Source organism: Lissotriton vulgaris, chromosome 5 (genome assembly GCF_964263255.1).
Source record: "Lissotriton vulgaris chromosome 5, aLisVul1.2, whole genome shotgun sequence".
NCBI lineage: Eukaryota > Metazoa > Chordata > Amphibia > Caudata > Salamandridae > Lissotriton > Lissotriton vulgaris.
Window position 1 is genome coordinate 1,823,800,738 of NC_141693.1, and position 20,484 is coordinate 1,823,821,221.

Genomic DNA, 20,484 nt, shown 5'->3' on the forward strand with positions numbered 1-20,484 from the left:
GCTGTCGCAGCGCTCCACACAACGAACGATGAATACCAAGCAGCTGTATGATCTCCCACCGGTCATGGAGAGCACAGATTGATGTTTCAGGGAACAAAGGATTGGAAAATGAATTGAGAATGGTCAACTGAACTCCCTGACAACACCTTGCAGTGGACCCTAACTCGCACAGCTTCTCATCATACCTATGTGAACCCATATGACAAAACTGCACTACCCTTCCTGCCCATAGCTAGAGAGATCACTATCAAGCAAAAAAAGAAAGAAAAAAATGGTTATCTCATCGGTCTTTCAGTATTTTGTAACCGTGTTCCATGCAATTGGACCACTCTTCCTTGAACACAAATTAAAAAAGACTATTGTGTTCCAGGCTGGCACCCAATTTGCCCACCTCACCTGCCAAAAAGTTGTGAATTAGTGGAAGTTCATTATTGGTCAAGAAGGCCAATCTCTGGAACTCGATTCTTGCCTGAATACGAAAAACTAAAAATCACTTTTAATACAAGAGAGAATAAAAAATCTGACTCTTCCCATCCTGGATAAACTGGAAAAGAGGGTATGCGCAAATGTGTCTATTCTTCATTCTCTCCACAATGCCTCATGCTTGAGCGCAGTGACGTACAGCGCCCCAAGACTGAAGCATGCCTTTGAACTCTCCGCACCTCACTCAAACTCTCCTATAGATACTTTACATACTATAATTAACATCCTTCCAACCACAGCCTCTGAAAGGGTCACAGTAACTTGAAACAAATCTGAACTTTCTCTGCATCTCAAAGGATGTAGAGAATGGGGCCTTTCATAAAGTTCCACTTTCTCATTTCTTTAGCTACATGTACTTTTGTGAAAATAGAGCAGTAAAATGTTGACGAAAAAAGCAGTGTAACAAAATAATACAGGCTCATTTACAGTATATTTTTCATCTGTGATTCTATATCATTGCTTTGTTTTCTTGACAAGATGAGAACCCCCTGCACACCTCTTTTTTCTGTTTACTTCACTAAATTTTTTACCCTTCTCGTCTTTTCTCTTCTCCTTCTAGGTCAAGCCTAGGCAGCGCGCATGTGCTGTCTGCATGACCTCTGTTTCAATCTATGGGCTTTCAACACGCTCAGTGCTTTTGGTTGGTGGTTTGGCCTCCCTTTCGAAATTCCTTTGCTCATGTTGGGAAAGTGCATGCGTCTCCATACACCTAAGCTTCCCGTTAACGGGAATTTAGGTGCGCTTTCTCATCATACCAGCACTTCTAGCAATGTATTACTGAACCTAAGCACAATGTTAGTGTTTATTTTGTTCTTGAAACTTCGGCAGATCAAACTGCAAAATTTGTACGTCTGGCCACTAGTGTATACCAAAAATTTTGCAACCACGGCGGCACAGATATGATGCAAATAATCTATCATACGATTTGAATAACATAGCATTAGAAACACATTTACTTTTCCTAACTCTACCACCCTGAAACACATTTTTTTTCTGCTTTGGTTCGTTGTTGCTCTGACTCGCTCTTTCTCTCTCTTATACACTCTTGTTCTCCCTCCCTCTCTATCTCAATTGTATATGGGGTCGTGCGATTCATATTATACAAATTTTAGCACCCAAATGAATTGGTGAATTGTTGCGGGACAATGTTATCATACTTTGGGGCCGCATCTTGTTCCTCGGCATTCACATATGCAATGGCACTACATTTTCTGCATTGGTGACTTCTTAGTCTGATGTGTGCGCTGTTTCCTTTTTTGTTGCCTTGTTGCTAAGGTCAAGTCAAGTCAAGTCAAAGAATTTATATAGCGCGCTACATACCCAGAGGGTCTTAAGGCGCTTGAGGAGGGGTGGGGAATTACTTGTCAAATATCCACGTTTTAAGTTGCTTTCTGAATGCTAGGTGATTCTGAGTAAGGCGAAGGTAAGTGGGAAGGGAGTTCCAGGTTTTAGCTGCCAGGTAGGAGAAGGATCTACCTCCCATGGTGGTTTTGTTGATGTGAGGTACAGTGGCAAGGGCTTGGTTGGATGATCGTAGCTGGCGGGAGGGGGAGTAGAAGGACAGTCGTGTGTTGAGGCATTCTGGTCCGATTTCGTAGAGTGCTTTGTGTGCGTGGGTTAGGAGCCGGAAAGTGATCCTCTTATTGACGGGAAGCCAGTGGAGGTTTTTCAGGTGACCAGAGATATGTTCTTTACGCGGGATGTCTAATATGAGCCTGGCTGAGGCGTTTTGGATTCGTTGGAGTTTTTTCTGGAGTTTAGCGGTAGTACCGGCGTAGAGGGTGTTTCCATAGTCCAGTCAGCTCGTGACCAGGGCGTGGGTGACCGTTTTCCTAGTTTCTGTGGGGATCCAACGAAATGTTTTTTTGAGCATGCGAAGAATGTTGAAGCAGGATGAAGAGACGGCGTTGACTTGTCTGTTCATCGAAAGTGAGGAATCCAGGATGACGCCCAGGTTCCGTGCATGGTCTGTCGGGATGGGTGCTTTTCCAAGGGCTTCTGGCCACCAAGAGTCGTCCCATGCAGAGGGGGAGGTACCTAAGATAAGGACTTCTGTTTTATCTGAGTTCAGTTTCAGACGGCTATGTTTCATCCATTCGGCTACTTCTTTCATTCCTTCGTGTAGGTTAGTTTTGGCGGTGCTAGGGTCAATGGTGAGTGATAGGATCAGTTGAGTGTCATCCGCGTAGGAGATGATGTTGAGGTTGTGTTGGCGTGCGATGGCCGCGAGGGGGCTCATGTATACGTTGAAAAGGGTGGAGCTGAGTGAAGATCCTTGTGGCACGCCGCAGATGACTTCAGTGGCCTCTGACTTGAATGGTGGAAGGCGGACTCTCTGGGTTCTTCCGGTGAGGAACGAGGTGATCCATTCTAGTGCTTTTCCTTGGATTCCAATGTTTCTGAGGCGCTGTAGAAGGGTGCTATAGCAGACTGTGTCGAAGGCTGCGGAGAGGTCGAGGAGGATGAGGGCGACTGTGTCTCCATTGTCCAGTAAAGTACGAATGTCGTCTGTTGCTGCGATGAGGGCGGTTTCAGTACTGTGTTTGGCTCGGAAACCGGACTGTGAGGAGTCGAGGGAATTGTTGGCTTCGAGGAAGGCGGCGAGCTGGTTGTTGACAGCTTTCTCGATGACTTTGGCCGGGAATGGAAGGAGCGAAATGGGACGGTAGTTTTTGAGTTCGGTGGGGTCCGCTGTGGGTTTTTTCAGAAGGGCGCTGAGTTCAGCGTGTTTCCAGCTTTCCGGGAAGGTGGCGGAGTTGAGGGAGCAGTTGATGACGTCTCGGAGGTGCGGTGCTATGATGGAGTCTGCTTTGTTGAAGATGTGGTGAGGGCATGGGTCTGTGGGGGATCCTGAGTGGATGGAGTTCATCAGGCGGATAGTGTCCTCAGTGGAGATTGGGTTCCAGTCATTAAGGATGTTCGAGGGTGGTGAAGGTCCAGCAGATGGTTGGGTGGGTTGGTCTCCGGGAAATACGTTTGTGAGCCATGTGCGTGCTTTGCTGATACACATTTAGCATTGTTGGAGATGAAATGTTTTTTAGATACATTTTGTATGTTCTCATAGTTGTGATCATATAAAATTTGGTCTACCTTAACCTCTCCGGTGCTTATAACGAGCCCAGGTGCGATTGATTCCCCACCTAAGTGGGCAAATTAATCAGTGGGTGGGGTCGTGATGAGCCCAGCTTGTCGTGAGCACAGCTCCACTGTGACTCATGACGTGCTGGGCTCGTCAGGAGCACCGGGGCGCCGCCCTCACCCCCCGCCCCCGCACTTTGGGGGAATTACCCCCGCAGCGAAGGGGATAAACAACAAGAACATGACAAAATTACATCTACCTCCGTTAGATTTAATGTTCAGGCAATCACTTAATTATTTTGTACTGAAGTCATCATGCCTTGCGTGTATCTAGCATCTTTGCGACTCCTGTTACAACAGTGGAGCATTGGAGAAGATTCTCATGTTTACAATTACTATATTGTATTAATTTTCAAATGTAAATGTTCTATAGTTGCCATAAACGCACCGTATGGCAGTACATGTGTACATTAAATTGGGTTATATTTATGTCTCACAAGTTGTTTTAGAAAGCACTTAGAATTTGATAGTATCACAGCCCCCATAATTTTTTGGTATCACATGCTCAGTCCGACATTCTTGGACATTCGATATATAAGTTTGACGTCTACTAGCTTGATCTTGCTAAATATAATTCTGTTTACGGTTGGATGTATATGGTGAGCCTGTTTAATTTGATATTTTTGACAGGTGCGCCCTAGAACTTATCAAGGTCTGAGGTAATTCTGTATTCTACATGGGTAAACAATCTGGAGTACAGAAGAGACAACCCCTTCTCGAATTCAGAGTGAAGAAAGTGGGTTCACAAGCCTGTTGTTCCCCCGGTGAACTTTGTGTTTTATAGCTCCTGATGCATTCCATCTCCAAATCCTTTTAATTTGAAGTTGTTTTGTAAAATAAACTATATTGAGTTTCTCCTTCTGAATTTTGGCAGTCTTTTCATTTTCGTTACAATGACAAAGGTTCAAATATTTAAAATCATCATTTTGAAATTTTCGCTGTAAACTTTTGTTCTGAGTATTTTCCTAGGCTCCCAAAATAACGCTTGGATATAAAGCCTACTGAAAATTCATACATAAGCTCAAAGATTGCATGTGACAATTTCTTAGCTTGGTCCATAGCAGTTCTAATCAATATATAGAAGTGATATCCCTCTTTAAAATCCTACAATGTGCTTTTTTTATGCTTATAGGGTTGCATTTTTGCGAGAAGCATTCAGGTATCTTTTTGAGTTTGCAAATTTTATTAAATACGCCATTGCCTTTCTATACCCATACCACCCAACCATTTTAAAGATGTGCTTGTAATTCAGTCCAGGCTTCAGCCTTATTAGTCTCCCATTTTTCATATGTCTATTTATTTCATTTTGTTCAATCCTTGTCTAGGTTTGGTTTAAAATTCCCAAACAACACATACAGTCTGTGTTGAGTTTAAATGTATTAATCCATTGTTCTTTGTAAAAAATAATCTCTAAATCAATCTATAAAACCCAAGTTTACCTCTGGATGGGGCAATGAGGTTTTACGGAAATGTTTGCATTTCAAGGTTTGCTGATTGTCTGCTATTTTATTATTTTATATGCGCTCTTTGGATACATATGTTGAAATGTATTACTTAAAATTTGTTTTAACGGGACTTAAGCTCCTTCTCCTACATTAAATTCCCCTTGTGATCTCATTTATTTAGGTCATTTGTAACGCGCACAAATCATCCCCAAGGGGATCTCTCGGCGCCTGAGAAAGAGAAGCAGTCATTAATGGGCAGATTAGAAAAGCCAGGTTTTAAGCAATTTTTTTAATTGGGACAGATTTGGGCATTCCCGAATGAGTTCAGGGAGGTCGTTCCAGAGTTTGGGTTCCAGATAGGAAAAGGCATGCCCTCCCATTTTTACCTTCCTGATTCTCTGGCAGCACAGTAGCTTATGATTGCTTGATCTGAGCTGACGTGCAGGATGGTACCATTTAAGTTTATTAGTCAAATAGACCGGTCCCAGTCCGTGCAGGGACCTGAAGACCAGGCACAACAGCTGAAAGGTGGCCCGTTTCTTGACTGGAAGCCAATGTAATTGTATTAGGAGGCGCAAGGAAGGGGTTCGGGCTGGTTTATCCGGGGCAAGAGGGCAGCTGTGTTTTGCACAACCTGTAGTTTGGATAATAGGTCCTCCCTGATTCCTACCAGCAAGGAATTACCGTAGTCAAGGCGACTAATTAAAAGCGCCTGAATCAGGGTCTTCTGGCGCTGAGCAGGATCCATGAGAAGATCTTTCTCAACATCCACATGGTCCCGAAACAGGAGCCTGCAAGCGTCTTTACCTGCTCCTCCATTGAAAGCTGATTATCAATCTTTATCCCAAGATTCTTCGCCCAACTTCTCTGGGAGGGGGCCTCTCCCAACTCCGAAGGCCACTAGTCTGAGGACCACAGGTCCGCAACCTTGCCAAACAGGAGAATCTCTATTTTTGAAGAATTTAGTTGTAAAAAGTTCCTCTTCATCCAATCTGCTATCTTGATCATGCGCTCAGAAAACTTAGCTTTCGTTTCAGCAGGATCCTTCTCTATGTGAGCTATCAGCCGTGTATCATCAGCGTAGGATATGGTTTCAAACCCACAGTTCCTGATGATTGAGGCCAAAGGGGCCACATATAGATTGAATAACGTAGGACTCAAAATAGAGCCCTGTGGCACCCCCTTGTCCACTGCAGCTGAAGGAGAAACATAGGCTTCAAGCTGAACAGATTGGGTTCTATCAGACAGATAACTCTGAACCCATTTCAACGCTAAGCCTCCAACACCAATCTCTTGCAGCCTGCTTAACAGAATGTGGTGGGAGATGGTGTTGAAAGCAGCCGAACAATCCAGCAGCACTAGCATGACTGGAGCATCCCTGTCAAGCGACATCCTAAAGGTATCCTTAATTTCAAGCAGGGTGGCCTCTGTGCTATAAGATGCCCGAAAGCCTGACTGAGAGGGGTCCAGGATCATATTTTGTTCTAAGTAAATTGAGAGATGTGGATTAATTATTGTTTCCATAATAACTATACTGGTAATATCTATGGTTAGGGTGTGGGTCCACTCCTGTTGCGTAAGTCTCTGGAATAAGGGCAATTGTATTGCTAAGGTCATTTTGCCCTTTTGTGGGATTTGATGTTGGGCAAAATAATCTTGCCACTGTCATTATACAGTCTTCTTATGTCCACCTTCAACTGGAAGACCCCTAGTTGGAAGTCGGTAGTGGGAATTTTGGAGCTTAGCTCTGCAACTCTCTAAACCCATACCTGAAAAACAGACCGAAGTTTCCTACTTTCTAAAAGAAACTGACAAGAGCCATTTCAAAGAAGTTTTTCCAGCCACCCATTAAAACATAGTGATTACCCCGTTCCTGGGCCTTGTCAAAGGGCACTTTAAAAAGGACAATGTAGACGACAGGACTCTATGGTCCTGTAAAAGGCACCGAAACGCATTTACTGTCCCTGTTGTTGTGAATGCACTGTTGGTGGGAAATTGACTAAATATTATATATCCCATTCCTATTGTGCTGTCTGATTTTTACCATGGAGAAAGGATGGCAGGTTTTAGAATTGTTGTGCATATAATATATATATTGAAAACCATATCCCTTATTTCATACTCTCAGGGCTACTAGGTTGCAATTTGTTGCATGCAGTGTGCATTACAAAATTCCTTAAATAATTGAAATTACCAGAAGAGCTGTTTCTAGTGTTTTTCATATGCTCTGAATTATTGCGCAAATTGATTGTCATTTGGTGCGTTGTACAAGTTGCTATTATCAAATTCAGTGATGCTTATTTTACATTAAAGCCTGCTCGAAAACTCAAATCTGTAAGCACACATCCCAACAAAGCACTGAACTACATACCAATGAACCATGTGCTACCACCTTCCATGCACGCGCTGAGCAATCCAAGAGAACTCTGCGGCAAGGTCTTTCTTTAATACTTCACGGGAGAGATGCGCTATCATGTGTCTTCCAGCAAAACAGCTAGAGCACACCAGAATTCGTTGTCATGTATCAAACCTGTTGTTTGCTGCTCTAAGAGTAAATTCTCCAGATCCATTGAGATCTTAATGTCTTGTGCATCTGATATAACAGGATGTGGGCTTGATTTTTCATACTTCGAAGATGGCGGGTCTTAGGACATTCCTCTTTCTGTCACTTATTATCACCAATGTACCATAATCACATTAGCTATTTTAAAAACTGCTGCACCGCAGCAATATCACCACATCAGAAAGGGTAGAAAACATCTTGATTATAAAAATACAACCCCCTCTTATCCTGAACATTTCCATTTTACGGCTGAGAATTGAATACATATCTTACTGTATCTGGATTTTAAAATGTTATCTGCTTTTCAGGAAAGATTGCAGGATATATTATGATTAGGGAAATTAAATTAAATAGATAATTAGGGACTGCATCAAGTGTTGAGTCCTGATGTGTCTGATGTGGGCTAATTACTGGAATATTCATGAACTGTTCTCGTGCTACTAGCACATAAACCACAGAATTTTAAAGGCAAAGCTAAGTCTTTCTAAATTGAAAATAACAGCATGTGTTTGCTTGTGCGATGCATTGCCCAGAGTAATGAGTTATCATTTTCTTTCTGCTCTGCAGCTGATAAAAAGAACTGAATTCCCGATGACTCACGAAGACTGGAACCATTTTCTGTCACCATCTGTTCCTGTACAACTGGCGCTGAAGCGGGCCATAGCCTCGATGGATGTCTCCAAATGTCCCAACTCAGCACCTCAGGTCATTGCCGGCAGCAGGTTGCCACAAGACCAAGTCCCCCTGCTTTGGGAAGAGGGCAGTCCAGTTCCTTCATTACTGACCCAGGAGTCACCTCCACCCTTGGAGAATGTTCCTCCGCAGGTTTGGAAGGCAATAGAGCCTGGCAGCAGAGAGAGGTCACTTGAGGACTGTGAACTGCTCCGGAAGCAGAGACTTGGGCCCACGGCGGAGCTTCCCATCGTTCACGAAGAGCACAGCCGAAAACTGCAACATCGGCATCGAACACGTGAGTGTATTGGTGGGACCTGGGAGTTGAACTGCACAGTCATAAACTAGGATTGACATGCAATCTTTATATTATTTAAGGTCTCCGAAATACAACATCATTGCTTGTCTTTAGGGCCTTATTTAGAGTTTGACAGATAGGTAGTTACAAATGTGGCTGATCTCTGGTTCACCGTGTGCCTTTGACTATAGCAGATGGAACATCCACCACGTTTGGGGCTCAGTACTCTGTCCGCCAAACTCTAAATAAGGTCCTAAGTCAGTGGGGGCAGATGAGAAAAAAAACACAATCAATCAATCAAAACATTTGTAAAGCGCCCTACTTCCCCGTGAGGGTCTCAAGGCGCTAGGGGCTAGGGGTGACGAATGCTCCTACTGCTCGAACAGCCAGGGTTTGAGGAGTCTTCTGAAGGTCAGCAGGTCCTGGGTCTGCCTTAGGAGGATGTGTGGGGTGTTCCAGGTTTTGGAGGCGAAGTGTGAGAACGATCTGCCGCCAGAGGTCGCTCTTCGGATGCGGGGGACGGTGGCGAGGGCGAGGTCGGTGGAGCAGAGCTGGCGGTTGGGGGTGTAGAAACTGAGTTGTCTGTTGTATGCTGGTCCTGTGTTGTGGAGTGCCTTGTGTGCGTGGGTTAGGAACATGAAGGTGATCCTCTTGTTGATGGGGAGCCAGTGCAGGTCTCTCAGATGGGGTGTGATGTGGCTGCAGAGGGGGATGTCGAGCAACAGGCGTGCAGAGGTGTTTTGAATGCGTTGAAGTCATTTCAGGTGCTTGTTTGAGGTTCCTGCGTAGAGGGCTTTTCCTCATTCGAAGTATGTGGAGGGTGTTGAAACAGGAGGATGAGACAGCGTTGACGTGTTTAGTCATACCAGGCGGCGCGGCTGGTCTTTAACCTTCCTAAATCCTCACATGTCACCCCCCTTCTGAAACTTTTACATTGGCTTCCGGTTCGGGAACGTATCCAATTCAAGCTTGCATCTATCACTTACCAGGCTCGATTGGGTACGGCCCCTGCATTTATTTCTTCGGAGATTATCCCCTACTTGCCAACTAGGGAGCTCCGATCTTCTTCTCAATCCCTCCTGATAGTTCCCCGGTTTCGCCGGAAAAAGTGGGGGGGCTCAAAATTTGCGACCCTTGCCCCAACCCTTTGGAACTCATTACCCCTTGATCTCAGATCTTTAACCCCATATTCCCAGTTTCGAAAGAAACTTAAAGCCTACTTCTTCAGCAAAATTTTCATTTAACCCTCTGTTACCCGACCTCCCTCCCTTGTCTATTGTGGAGATCTGCCAGTTACAGCGCCATGAAACCGCTGGTGTAAGAGCGCTATATAAGAATTTTTAAACTCAAACTCAAACTCAAACTCATACAGAGAGTAGAGTCAAGGATGAACCCCAGGTTGCTTGCGTGGTTGGTGGGTGTTGGAGCTGCTCCCAGTGCGGTAGTCCACCAGGAGTCTTCCCAGGCTAAGGGGGTGGAGCCGAGGATGAGGACCTCTGTCTTGTCCGAGTGTAGATTCAGTCGGCTGTTCTGCATCCATTTGGCGACGGCTTTCAATCCTTTGTGGAGGTTGGGTTTGGCGGTGAGGAGGTCCTCTGTGAAGGAGAGGATCAGCTGGGTGTCGTCGGTGTAGGAGATGATGTTGAGGTTGTGCGGTCGGCGACGTGGGCGAGTGGTGCCATGTAGATGTTAAACAATGTTGGGCTGAGGGATAAGCCCTGGGGTACGCCGCAGATGATCTCGGCAGCTTTGGAGCAGAAAGGATGCGGACGCTCTGAGTTCTGCCGGAGATGAAGGAGGTGGTTCAGTCCAGAGCCTTGTCTCGTATCCCAGGGTCATGAGGTGTGTGCATAGGGTGCGGTGGCAGACTACATCGAAGGCGGCTGACAGGTCTAGGAGGATGAGAGCCGCGGTTTCTTTGTTGTCCAGCAGGGCCCTGATGTCATCGGTGGCGGTGATGAGGGCTGTTTCGGTGCTGTGCTTGCTTCGGAACCCGGACTGCGACGGGTCCACAATGCTGTTCTCCTTGAGGTATCGGGTCAGTTGTCTGTTGACAGTCTTTTTGATGACCTTCACCTGGAACGGGAGCAGGGAGATGGGTGGGAAGTTCTTGAGGTCTTTGGATTCAGCCTTGGGTTTCTTGAGTAAGGTGTTGATCTCAGCATGCTTCCAACTCACCGGGAAGGTCGCAGTCTCGAAGGAGATGTTGATGACTTTCCGGAGGTGGGGTTCGATGGTGGTGCTGGCTGTGTTGAAGATGTGGTGTGGGCATGGGTCTGAGGGAGATCCAGAGTGGATGGTGTTCATGATTTTGATGGTGTCGTCGTCGTTGATGTTGGTTCAGGAGTGCAGGGGGTTGGTGCAGATGGTGGCCGTGGGGCCGGGGGTCTCAGTGGCCATGGCAATGAGGAGAAACCAGAATCAACCACAGTAGAGAAAGCCCATTGACAGCATTAGAGATCACAACTAAATCCAGCACACCTGGGAATAAAGCAATGCGCATATAAATATGAACGGAGAAGACTACGAGCACCCACGTGCATGAGGAAAGCCCACATATGCAAGAGGAAGAATGTGCAAACAAGAGGGATACAATGCAAGCACCTATCCATGCAGTGGGGGGCATATATGCTAATGCAAAGAATAACGCATGCCACATACATCAGGGAGCGCAAATGTTCCCCAAAAGGCACAACAGAGACAGGCAGAGGTTGAGCTCCACATACAGAGGGGACAGTGGCGGCTGCTTCTCAACAGGGGTGGTGAGGCAGGGGAATTGGATTAAAAAAACGTAACTTTGCGCACAGCTGCACGCCTCTCCTCTGCCTTCACTGTGCAGCACCAGAAGCAACCAGGCTCCCAGCCTCTCCCAGCCAATATTGACGCTGCATGAGCTGCATCGTGATTGGCCTGAGTGGCCTGTTTTGCTGCTCAGGCAGTGCTAGGAGATGCCGTTACAGCTGGCTGCAGCGCAGGGAGCCCCGGGTACAGATCCCCAGTGGAAGGTGCGAACAGTGGTTGCGCATGGGTAGAGAGGGCTGCCAGAGCACCACCTGCCAGCTATGATAATCATGGGCCCACTTGTTCCTGCTGGCGAAAGCCTTGCGCTCTGCGGCTATCAGGCTGGGGCACTTCTCCTCCTCCCACTCGATGGCTTTTCCTGCTGCCATTTTCTTCCCTCATTCCCACAGGACTTTATGGGAGTGTAGCCACGTGGGGCAGCGGCGGAGGACGCTAGTGTATGGCAGCCAATGATGGACAGAGCAAATGAAAAGTGGGAAGGGATAAGAAAAAAGAAAACAATTGGAGCAAATGAAAACACCATCGCTCCTGAGGACGGCTTGTTAACCAAGAAAAAAGACGTTCCTAAAATGGTCATAAAAAGAGGAGTAGTTGAGAGATAGTGTACTTGGTCCCTGCTCTTGGGGAGGGATAAACCCTGAAAGAGGCATGACAAATGCATGCCATGGACAAATGGGGAGAAAGAAAAGGAGAGCGATGATGGAGCCAGCAAATGGAAGCCTTATGGACAGGCTGAAGCCCACAAAGTAGATACAAAAGGGGGTGGTGATGGATGGAGCATCTGAACCAATCAAACACTCACACCCAGTCAACAGATCTGGGTTTAATCCATCACCGTTCTTTAGCCCACTCTGCCACCCCAGTTCAGACATGGCCATATGCAAATCAGTCTGACCCTGTGCCTCATGGGAACAGTCCAGCCCGAACTGCCAAGCCGTGCTTCCCTGGACCGGAAACAAGCTTCCTAGGACCGGTTTCTAGCATTCCAGTCGTCTTCAGCCAGGCTTGCTTGAATCCAGTGGCAAAGTGAGCAAGGGACTCACGTCTGAGCATACCCTGCCAACTTATTGCGAACAAAGCGGTGCAAAAGGGGGTGGTGATGGATGGAGCATCTGAACCAATCAAACACTCCCACCCAGTCAACAGATCTGGGTTTAATCCATCACCGTTCTTTAGCCCACTCTGCCACCCCAGTTCAGACATGGCCATATGCAAATCAGCTTGACCCTGTGCTTCATGGGAACAGTCTAGCCCGAACTGCCAAGCCATGCCTTCCCTGGACCGGAAACAAGCTTCCTAGGACCGGTTTCTGGCATTCCAGCCGTCTTCAGCCAGGCTTGCTTGAATCCAGTGATAAAGTGAGCAAGGGATCACGTCTAAGCATACCCTGCCAACTTATGGCGAACAAAGCGGTGCAAAAGGGGGTGGTGATGGATGGAGCATATGAACCAATCAAACTCAAACCCAGTCAACAGATCTGGGTTTAATCCATCACCGTTTTTTAGCCCACTCTGCCTCCGTCCATCACCACCCCCTTTTGCACCACAAAGTAGATACAGCATGTATCTTCGAGACAGTGCGTGTGCTGTCTACAGCTGTGTGACCTAAAAAGACTTGGACCAGGCTGCAAGATCTTAAATTAAGGGAATGAACGGCAACTAACTCTTATAAACTAAATAGTTCTCTTGTGAATTGTGTGCATAGAGGCACACAGCACATAACATCTTTAGGCAACTCCTTTTGCACTCTGTTATCTCATGTTATTCCCTAATTCACATTATATCATTTACAATCATTGTCCTCAAGATCTGCGTCCTGCCGGTTAGGCAGGTTAGAGACCCGATCAGCAGCCCAGTGGCAACTGGGTAGGTCATACATCTTGGAGAAGCTGTCCTCAGTACCCCATTTCTCTTAGCAACAGTAGCAAAAAATATTTGTAATTAAAAGGAAGTAGTGAAATATTTTGAATGTTTCTTTCTTTCTTTATTTGCAGAGAGTGCTGTGCACCTCAGGAGACTTGGTCAAGGAGATCGGCAGAAGGGGGAACTCCCAGAGTCGCACCTGGTTATGCCCAACACTTCGAACCTGCTAGTGGTCTCCAGACCAGCACCATTGTTCCAACGACCAGGTCTCGGCATGCACAAAAGAAAGGCTCCACGCACAGGAGACACAGTGAGGGGCAGGTATTGGAATCAGCTTGGGATAGTGCTTACACATGCTGATGAGCCCTAGAATGTCTGTTTTGTATATGAAGCTAGTTTATGCGTTAGTGCTAAAATAAAATCAAAGCTGTCTGTAAATTTGCAAATTCTTCCACAAAATATTACCTTCATGCATTCTGTAAAATTCACAGATGTATTTAGTTAGTAAGAAATGTTACTTATTTTTACTACATCGTTTCAGTTTCAAATATTCAGCAAACTAAACTTGACCTCTAAATAGTAGGCTGCTCTGGAATTTGGGGGTAGTTCGGTCAGATCAGTGGTCTTAATTCTTTTCAATGCCCTCCTCCCCCTGGCAATGTTTAAATATGTCTAGACGTATTTAAATATTGCAGTTAATTTTTGTTACCCTTTTTAAAAATGCAATCAAATACATGATTAGCAAATACACTATTCTGGTTAGGCTGGCCTTACTAACTGGTAAAGGTATCCACAGTGTGATTATTAGAAATAGGGGGTGGGAGTTTTGAAGAATATTTGGAGTCCCTCCCCTTTTGACACCTTCACCAAGCCAGGATATAAATGTCAAAATCAGGAAGGATGCACTTCATCCTCCACTTCTGTCCTACAGACATTTTGGAAAAGCACTACATTGCCAGAAAGCTTCATGAAATACTAATTCTAGAAGAGCGGCTTTATTAGCTGGTGCAGCTGGTTCATACTGCCTACAGTCACCTGACCTCCAGCTCTCTTGCAGCAGGTCATCTCCAGCTCTCTTGCATCTGGTCAATGGTGTAAGGCATTGTGACTCACAAGGTGTTGGGTCTGAGGGTTAACCATGAAGACATGCAATGGTAACTCCTTGTTTTCTTTCTATGCAGGTTGTGACTCCCTGTTGTGACTAATCATGACAGACCTCGGTGACTCCTCAAATCCTTCTCCCAGGATCCAGCTCTTCAGATTTGCTGCAGTTTTCCAACTCTTGACACTGAATGTAACAACTGCTCTTCTTACCATTATCATGGAGCTACTTTCACAACCAGTTAGCAAAAGCATTTAAATAAATAGGCTAAAAAGAGGCCCAAGCTGTATTGTTTTTCTTTTTGGCGAAGGCTGCTAAGAAGCTTGTAGGCACTGACTTCAGAGACCTCTGTGTAACCTACAGACCATAGATTTGATCACAGACTGAGTATACTCAGACTGCCAACTGTGCACGAGCAGGAAAACAGTGCTGTTGCTTTGAGTAACAATAGCATCTATATGACACTTTCATTATGTGACAAGTTGTATGCAAATGTATTTTTATGAATGATAAGAGGCCAACAAAAGCCCATAAACATCTCTTTAGAGTTGCCTTTTTTGCACGTTTTCATCGTATGGATTGAGTGAGCTCTGCTGCATGCTGTGTCACCACATGCTAGTGAGAAATGACTTCAATAGCGGTTATCCACACAACATTGCTAACCACACAATGCTCATGAACAATTACCACCAGCGATTGTACATATCGAAGTAGCAACACCAGAATGTACCTGGAGCGTTTGTAATCACCTCTCTCCCAATGTCTTGGGCCAATGAGTTGGGATTATATACAACATTGGGAAGGTCAAACGTACAGAAAAAGTAGCAAGATGCCATTTTGATTTCTTTGTCTCTTGCTCTGTCATTCAGTCATGCGTTCCCTCCTCGGCGAAGCAATGGGTGGAGCCAGCAAAGCAGAGAAGCCACTTTTTGTTTGCACTGTGTTTTGCATCCACATGTAGTTGTTGGCCTACGGTGAGGCACAGCTTCCAACTCTGGATTGCTAATGGCCTTATTGCCCTTAGCTGCTGCTCAGTAACTGCTGTAAATTACACATCAGTTCTTAATGTGCTGTCTCCTGCGTCTCCAGTGCATTATTGGATGCGGGTAGTTAATAGCCATTGTTTCCCACAGGGCGTGTTAATGCTTAAATTATAGGCACCACATTTAACAAGCATTGGCAAACCCAGTAGGTCAGTACATTAGAGTCAGATACGTGGGAGTGATCTAGCAGGAGTGGAGAAACAGGGCTATAGTTGTGAAGTAGTTCCTAATGCAGGACAATGCAGGCACTTGAGTGCAGGTGGAAGGATTAATCTAAACAGTGAATAGCATTAGGTGAGAGTTGAACACCTCACTGGGCTGAGCCAGACATGATTTACAAAATCTCAAGCCAAGGGCAGAAAGAAGTTGGTCAAAGGAAGACAGTGGTTGAAAGGAGTAGACCCAAAGCTCTCTTGATGTATATTGTTAAATAATCTGTTTGTTGGTTACACAGTGAATTGCTTGCAGTATTTTTAGAAAAGCACACATTAAGGAATACTGTTTAATATTGATGTTTTCCATATGTTTCTGTCGGCATAGAAGCACCTCAGTCTTCTTGTTCTGAACCTTTACGACACCCTGATACTGAATCTGTACATTTCCACAACACAAACCAGTCTGGCAGTTCTTTTCTACTGTCTTAGAAATAATCCTGGGAAGGACTAGAGGATATGCTATATGCATATTTGTATAAATAACAGTTGATAAGGGAACAAGAATTCCACGTGTTAGGTTTTTTATTTTATGGTGTAGCTGTAGCTCAAGTTTTGCTGCAGAGCGCATTTTATGCAGCTGGGGCATTTCAGGTCAGAGGTGCTGGGACAGCATGGTGTCTAGGGTCTGATGTAGTCCAGATTACAGAAAGCAGGATGAGATGTGCTGGGAAGGTGGGATAGTGCTTGGTAGCATACCACCTACCCTCGGTATTTAAATCGCATTTATTTTACTAGATGAGGCAAAAAATAATTTGTCCAGAATCACTTGGTGTATTTTCTCTAGTGCTGAAGCTGGGAATCAAATTCGGTTCTCCAAGTACCAAAGTCAGTAAATTATCCAATGCGCCACATCTCTAACATCTACCGATTTGTCAAGTCATTACATTTGTTTTGGTTATCTGACTGCTTCATTGCTCACAGTCGTGGGAGATGATTAATACCGTGACAAAATTACCTGCCAATAGGGATTTATGTGAGAGCATGATAGCCCACTCAGGCCCATACTATCACGTTGTGTCCAGAAGAGTTGGTTTGGTGCATGCAGTTTTAAAAGAAAGCAAGGGGTTCAAGAGGGATAAAAGAGTCAGTTTGTTTATACATTTTACATACATGACACCACAGAGCTGTATTATTGCTGGCAGGGTCAGATGTGAGTGCCATTGAGCACAGAATGCAAAAACAACATTTGATGGGCAGAATGCAGAACAATGTCATACATTCAGCCCAGTACAGAGATCTGGGCCTAAATTTATCGTTATTTTACTCACCATGCCATTCCAGTTTGAACCCAGCCATAAGCAAATCAGTCTTGACCCCTATGCCCAATGGGAACAGTCCAGCCCGAACTGCCAGGCCAGGTCCTCCCAGGACTGGAACCAAGCATCCTAAGAGCGGTTTCGGGGTTTCACCCCTCAGCCAGGATAGCTTGACTCCAGTGGCATGGAGAGCACGGGACCCACGTCTTGTCCCTTGCTTACTTTGCCACTGGATTTAAGCTAGCCTGGCTGATGAGGGCTGTTAGCCCGAAACCGGTCCCAGGATGCTTGTTTCTGGTCCAGGGAAGACATAGTTTGGCATTTCGGCCTGGACTGTTCCCATGAGGCACAGGGTCAGGACTGATTTGCATATAGCTGTGTCTGAACTGGGGTGACGAAGTGAGCTAAAAAATGATGATGGATTCAGCCCAGACCTGTGATTGGGGTGAGTGTCTGAAAACTTTCAGCGTTCCGTCCATCATCTCCTTGTTTTTGCTTTGTTCACCCTAAGTTGGCAGGGTATGCCCAGACATGGGTCCCTTGCCCACTCTGCCACTGGATTCAAGCAAGCCTGGCTGATGAGGGCTGTTAGCCCGAAACTGGTCCAAGGATGCTTGTTTCCGGTCCAGGGAAGACATGGCTTGGCAGTTCTGGCTGGACTGTTCTCATGAGGCACAGGGTCAAGACTGATTTGCATATAGCTGTGTCTGAACTGGGGTGGCGAAGTGAGCTAAAGAACGATGATGGATTCAACCCAGATCTGTGACTGGGGGTGAGTGTCCATCATCTCCTTGTGTTTGCTTTGTTTGCCCTAAGTTAACAGGGTATGCCAGACGTGGGTCCCTTGCTCACTTTGCCACTGAATTCAAGCTAGCCTGGCTGATGAGGGCTGTTAGCCCGAAACCGGTCCTAGGATGCTTGTTTCCGATCCAGGGAAAACATGGCTTGGCAGTTCGGGCTGGACTGTTCCCATGAGGCACAGGGTCAAGAATTATTTGCATATAGCTGTGTCTGAACTGGGGTGGCAAAGTGAGATAAAGAACAATGATGGATTCAACCCAGATCTGTGACTGGGGGTGAGTATTTGAATAGTTTCAGCACTCCGTTCATCATCTCCTTGTGTTTGCATTGAGCACAAAATGGCACGAGAGAATCAAATAATATGAAATAACATGAGATGTCCCCTTGACATTTCCATCTAATTCCAGGCTCTACTCAGCCTGAACTGGAAAGGAGGAATGAGAATAAGACCCCTTGTTGCAAGCATAGGAGTAGTGGTCCCACTGCATTATTTGTTGCAGCCCAGTGCCTTGTGATGAGGGGGTTCTATTGAGGCACACTTGGAGCGGGTTTCCCTGTTCATAGCACTGGTTTCAGATTCTTATTCTCTCCACTGACTTCAGAGATACCTGCCATGATGGGTGGCTCTGGGGATCCTAGCTCTTTTTCCTAATTTTTTTATTTGCAAAGTTTTATGTAGCTCTGGCTAGACCCGGAGGTATCAGAGCGCTTTACATGAAGATCATTGAGTTACAGGTTACAAAATTACATCAATTACAGAGCCAAGTATAGACATAGGAGAAAAACATGAGATTACACAATAATGAGAGTTATTAGCGCGTAGCATAGTCAAGACACACGTTTTGTGGGGCGTGAAAGGTAGGGGGGAAAGGTAAACAGGGGTAAGGAATGAAGATAGGAAACACAAGGGGAGGCGAGGAAAACAATGTCCGACTTCCGGCTGGGTACGTGGTGGCCTTGGGGTGAACCAGAACCAAACTCCTCTATAGCTGCATAGGATAGCTCCACAGGGCATTGGCCAGGGTTGCTCGGGCACCATGGTAAGTACAGACAGTTTTGATTTCCGCCCAGGGGCATTCTCATAGATCCATCGAAATCACTGGTCACAGTGTTATTAGGAAGCGCAGTCAGCCTCACCCTCCAGCTCGCCCCCAGGTCAAGAGTGGTGAGAAGAGAGGTGGAAGGGTAAAGTTTCAAAGTCTGCATATCTTCCCCATTCCCAGTGGCAGTAGTGAGTGTTAGGCATCTGTGTATGATCCCAGTGGTGAGGGACCCTGGGCACCTCAGGGGCCACTTTTGATGCTTCTCCTGGAAAATGGTAGGCCGCCGTTAAAGCCTCGCCTCATGTCTGTGTCTGGATTAGCAGAGGGTGTAGAAGCAAGCCTCAAAGTCTGTGGTGATTCCCCGCCCTTGCAGGAAGTCGTGCATGCAAACCACGTGAATGGATCTAAATAGTGGGGGAAGGGCCCCGGGCGGCTCAGGGCTCAACCGCAATGTCACTGTGAGAAGAGAGGTGGGCCGCTGTAAAATCTCCCTATCATCCGTGAGGTTCCAGTGCCACATAATATCCAGGGCTGTAGGGAGAGGCCGTCAATGACGGTGCAGGAGGAAGCTCCCTGATGAGTATTTAGAGCGGGGCTGCCACAGATATGGAGGGGTGATTGTCGCGCAGTTGGTTGTCTTTGAACAAGAGGAGAGGGTCTTAAGTATGACTGGTGCAGAGGGATCCAATGGCAGGATGTCGCAGTGGACGGAGTACAGTCATGTTTATTGAGGTTTATGAAGAGTAGTGTCGCGTAATTGTAACCCCTTCGATGCTGATGACGAGCTCAGCTCGTCATCAGCCACGGGTGGCGTGTGCTGATGACGAGCTGAGCTCGTCATGTAACGCGGTATTTCTAAAAATGCCGCACAGCGGAAAAATCACCGCAGCAGCGATGCGGTTAAATCCCCTACAGCTATTTTTGGGAGGTCTCTACATAGAAACTGTTTCAGTATTCCACACAGGATCGAAAAAGGCTTGTAATTTCTACGCAGAAGTGTGAAGTAGTAGGCATACTGTCCAGGGCATTCTTTATTCCTAGTGTTGATCGTTTTTACTTTTTGGGTTGAGAACAGGCCTTTTCTTTCGCAAAAATATATCAGTGTGGCTGAGATCCTTGCAAGCTGAGGCCATATTGTATCCTGTCCATGTGGGTGACCCGACGACAGTGTGAATGAACATTAGCAATGTGTTCCTATGACAGTTCTGTGTGGGTATGGGCAACCTCATCTACATATAGTTTCATGCAAAGCTAAGAATGACCTGTGCTCTCTTCCGCAGTACTCCTTCTGGGTTTTCAGGGAGCTACATTTCCTGCAGCAGGAAAGCTTGCATTTTCCAGCAAGCATGGGTTGAGTTTATAATCCATTAAGAGCAGGGATGGGAAGAATTAATGAGAAACTTTTGCAAAGATATCGGGCTTACTGGGCCATAAGAATCCTGTGGAGACGCGTGTATTTTCCATCAGACTTGTCCCACCTGGCAGGTGACTCACAGCTGCCTCAGGGTGTTGGCCGGAGCTGCTGTCCTGTTAATTACCAGGGTCAATGAGCAGTGTATGCAGGTTAGTGCCTGAAATGAGCATAACTGAGTTCTTGCATCTCTCTCAGTCAATTCAGGGGCCGGAAGGAACAGTTTGCCATTTCAGATAGTTGAGGTGCTTGGCACTCTGCCAATTGGCCAGCTTCTCCTTTGAATAACCCAGTGGCAACAAGCACCTTTCCTTTGCTGGCAGGAGAATAGACTTTCATCTAAGACCAAA

At 46.0% G+C, this 20,484-nt stretch overlaps 1 protein-coding gene across 1 annotated transcript in view; it reads left to right on the forward strand.

The window, feature by feature from the left end:
• Window positions 1-14,634, forward strand: part of TTLL6 (tubulin tyrosine ligase like 6) — a 279,018-nt gene extending 264,384 nt beyond the window's left edge. The window contains exons 12-14 of the mRNA XM_086920507.1: window positions 8,197-8,599; window positions 13,395-13,584; window positions 14,445-14,634. Of these exons, the coding sequence (XP_086776633.1) occupies window positions 8,197-8,599; window positions 13,395-13,584; window positions 14,445-14,451 (600 nt within the window). The 3' untranslated portion in view covers window positions 14,452-14,634. The remainder of the gene's footprint in view (window positions 1-8,196; window positions 8,600-13,394; window positions 13,585-14,444) is intronic.
• The last annotated feature ends 5,850 nt before the right edge of the window (window positions 14,635-20,484 follow it).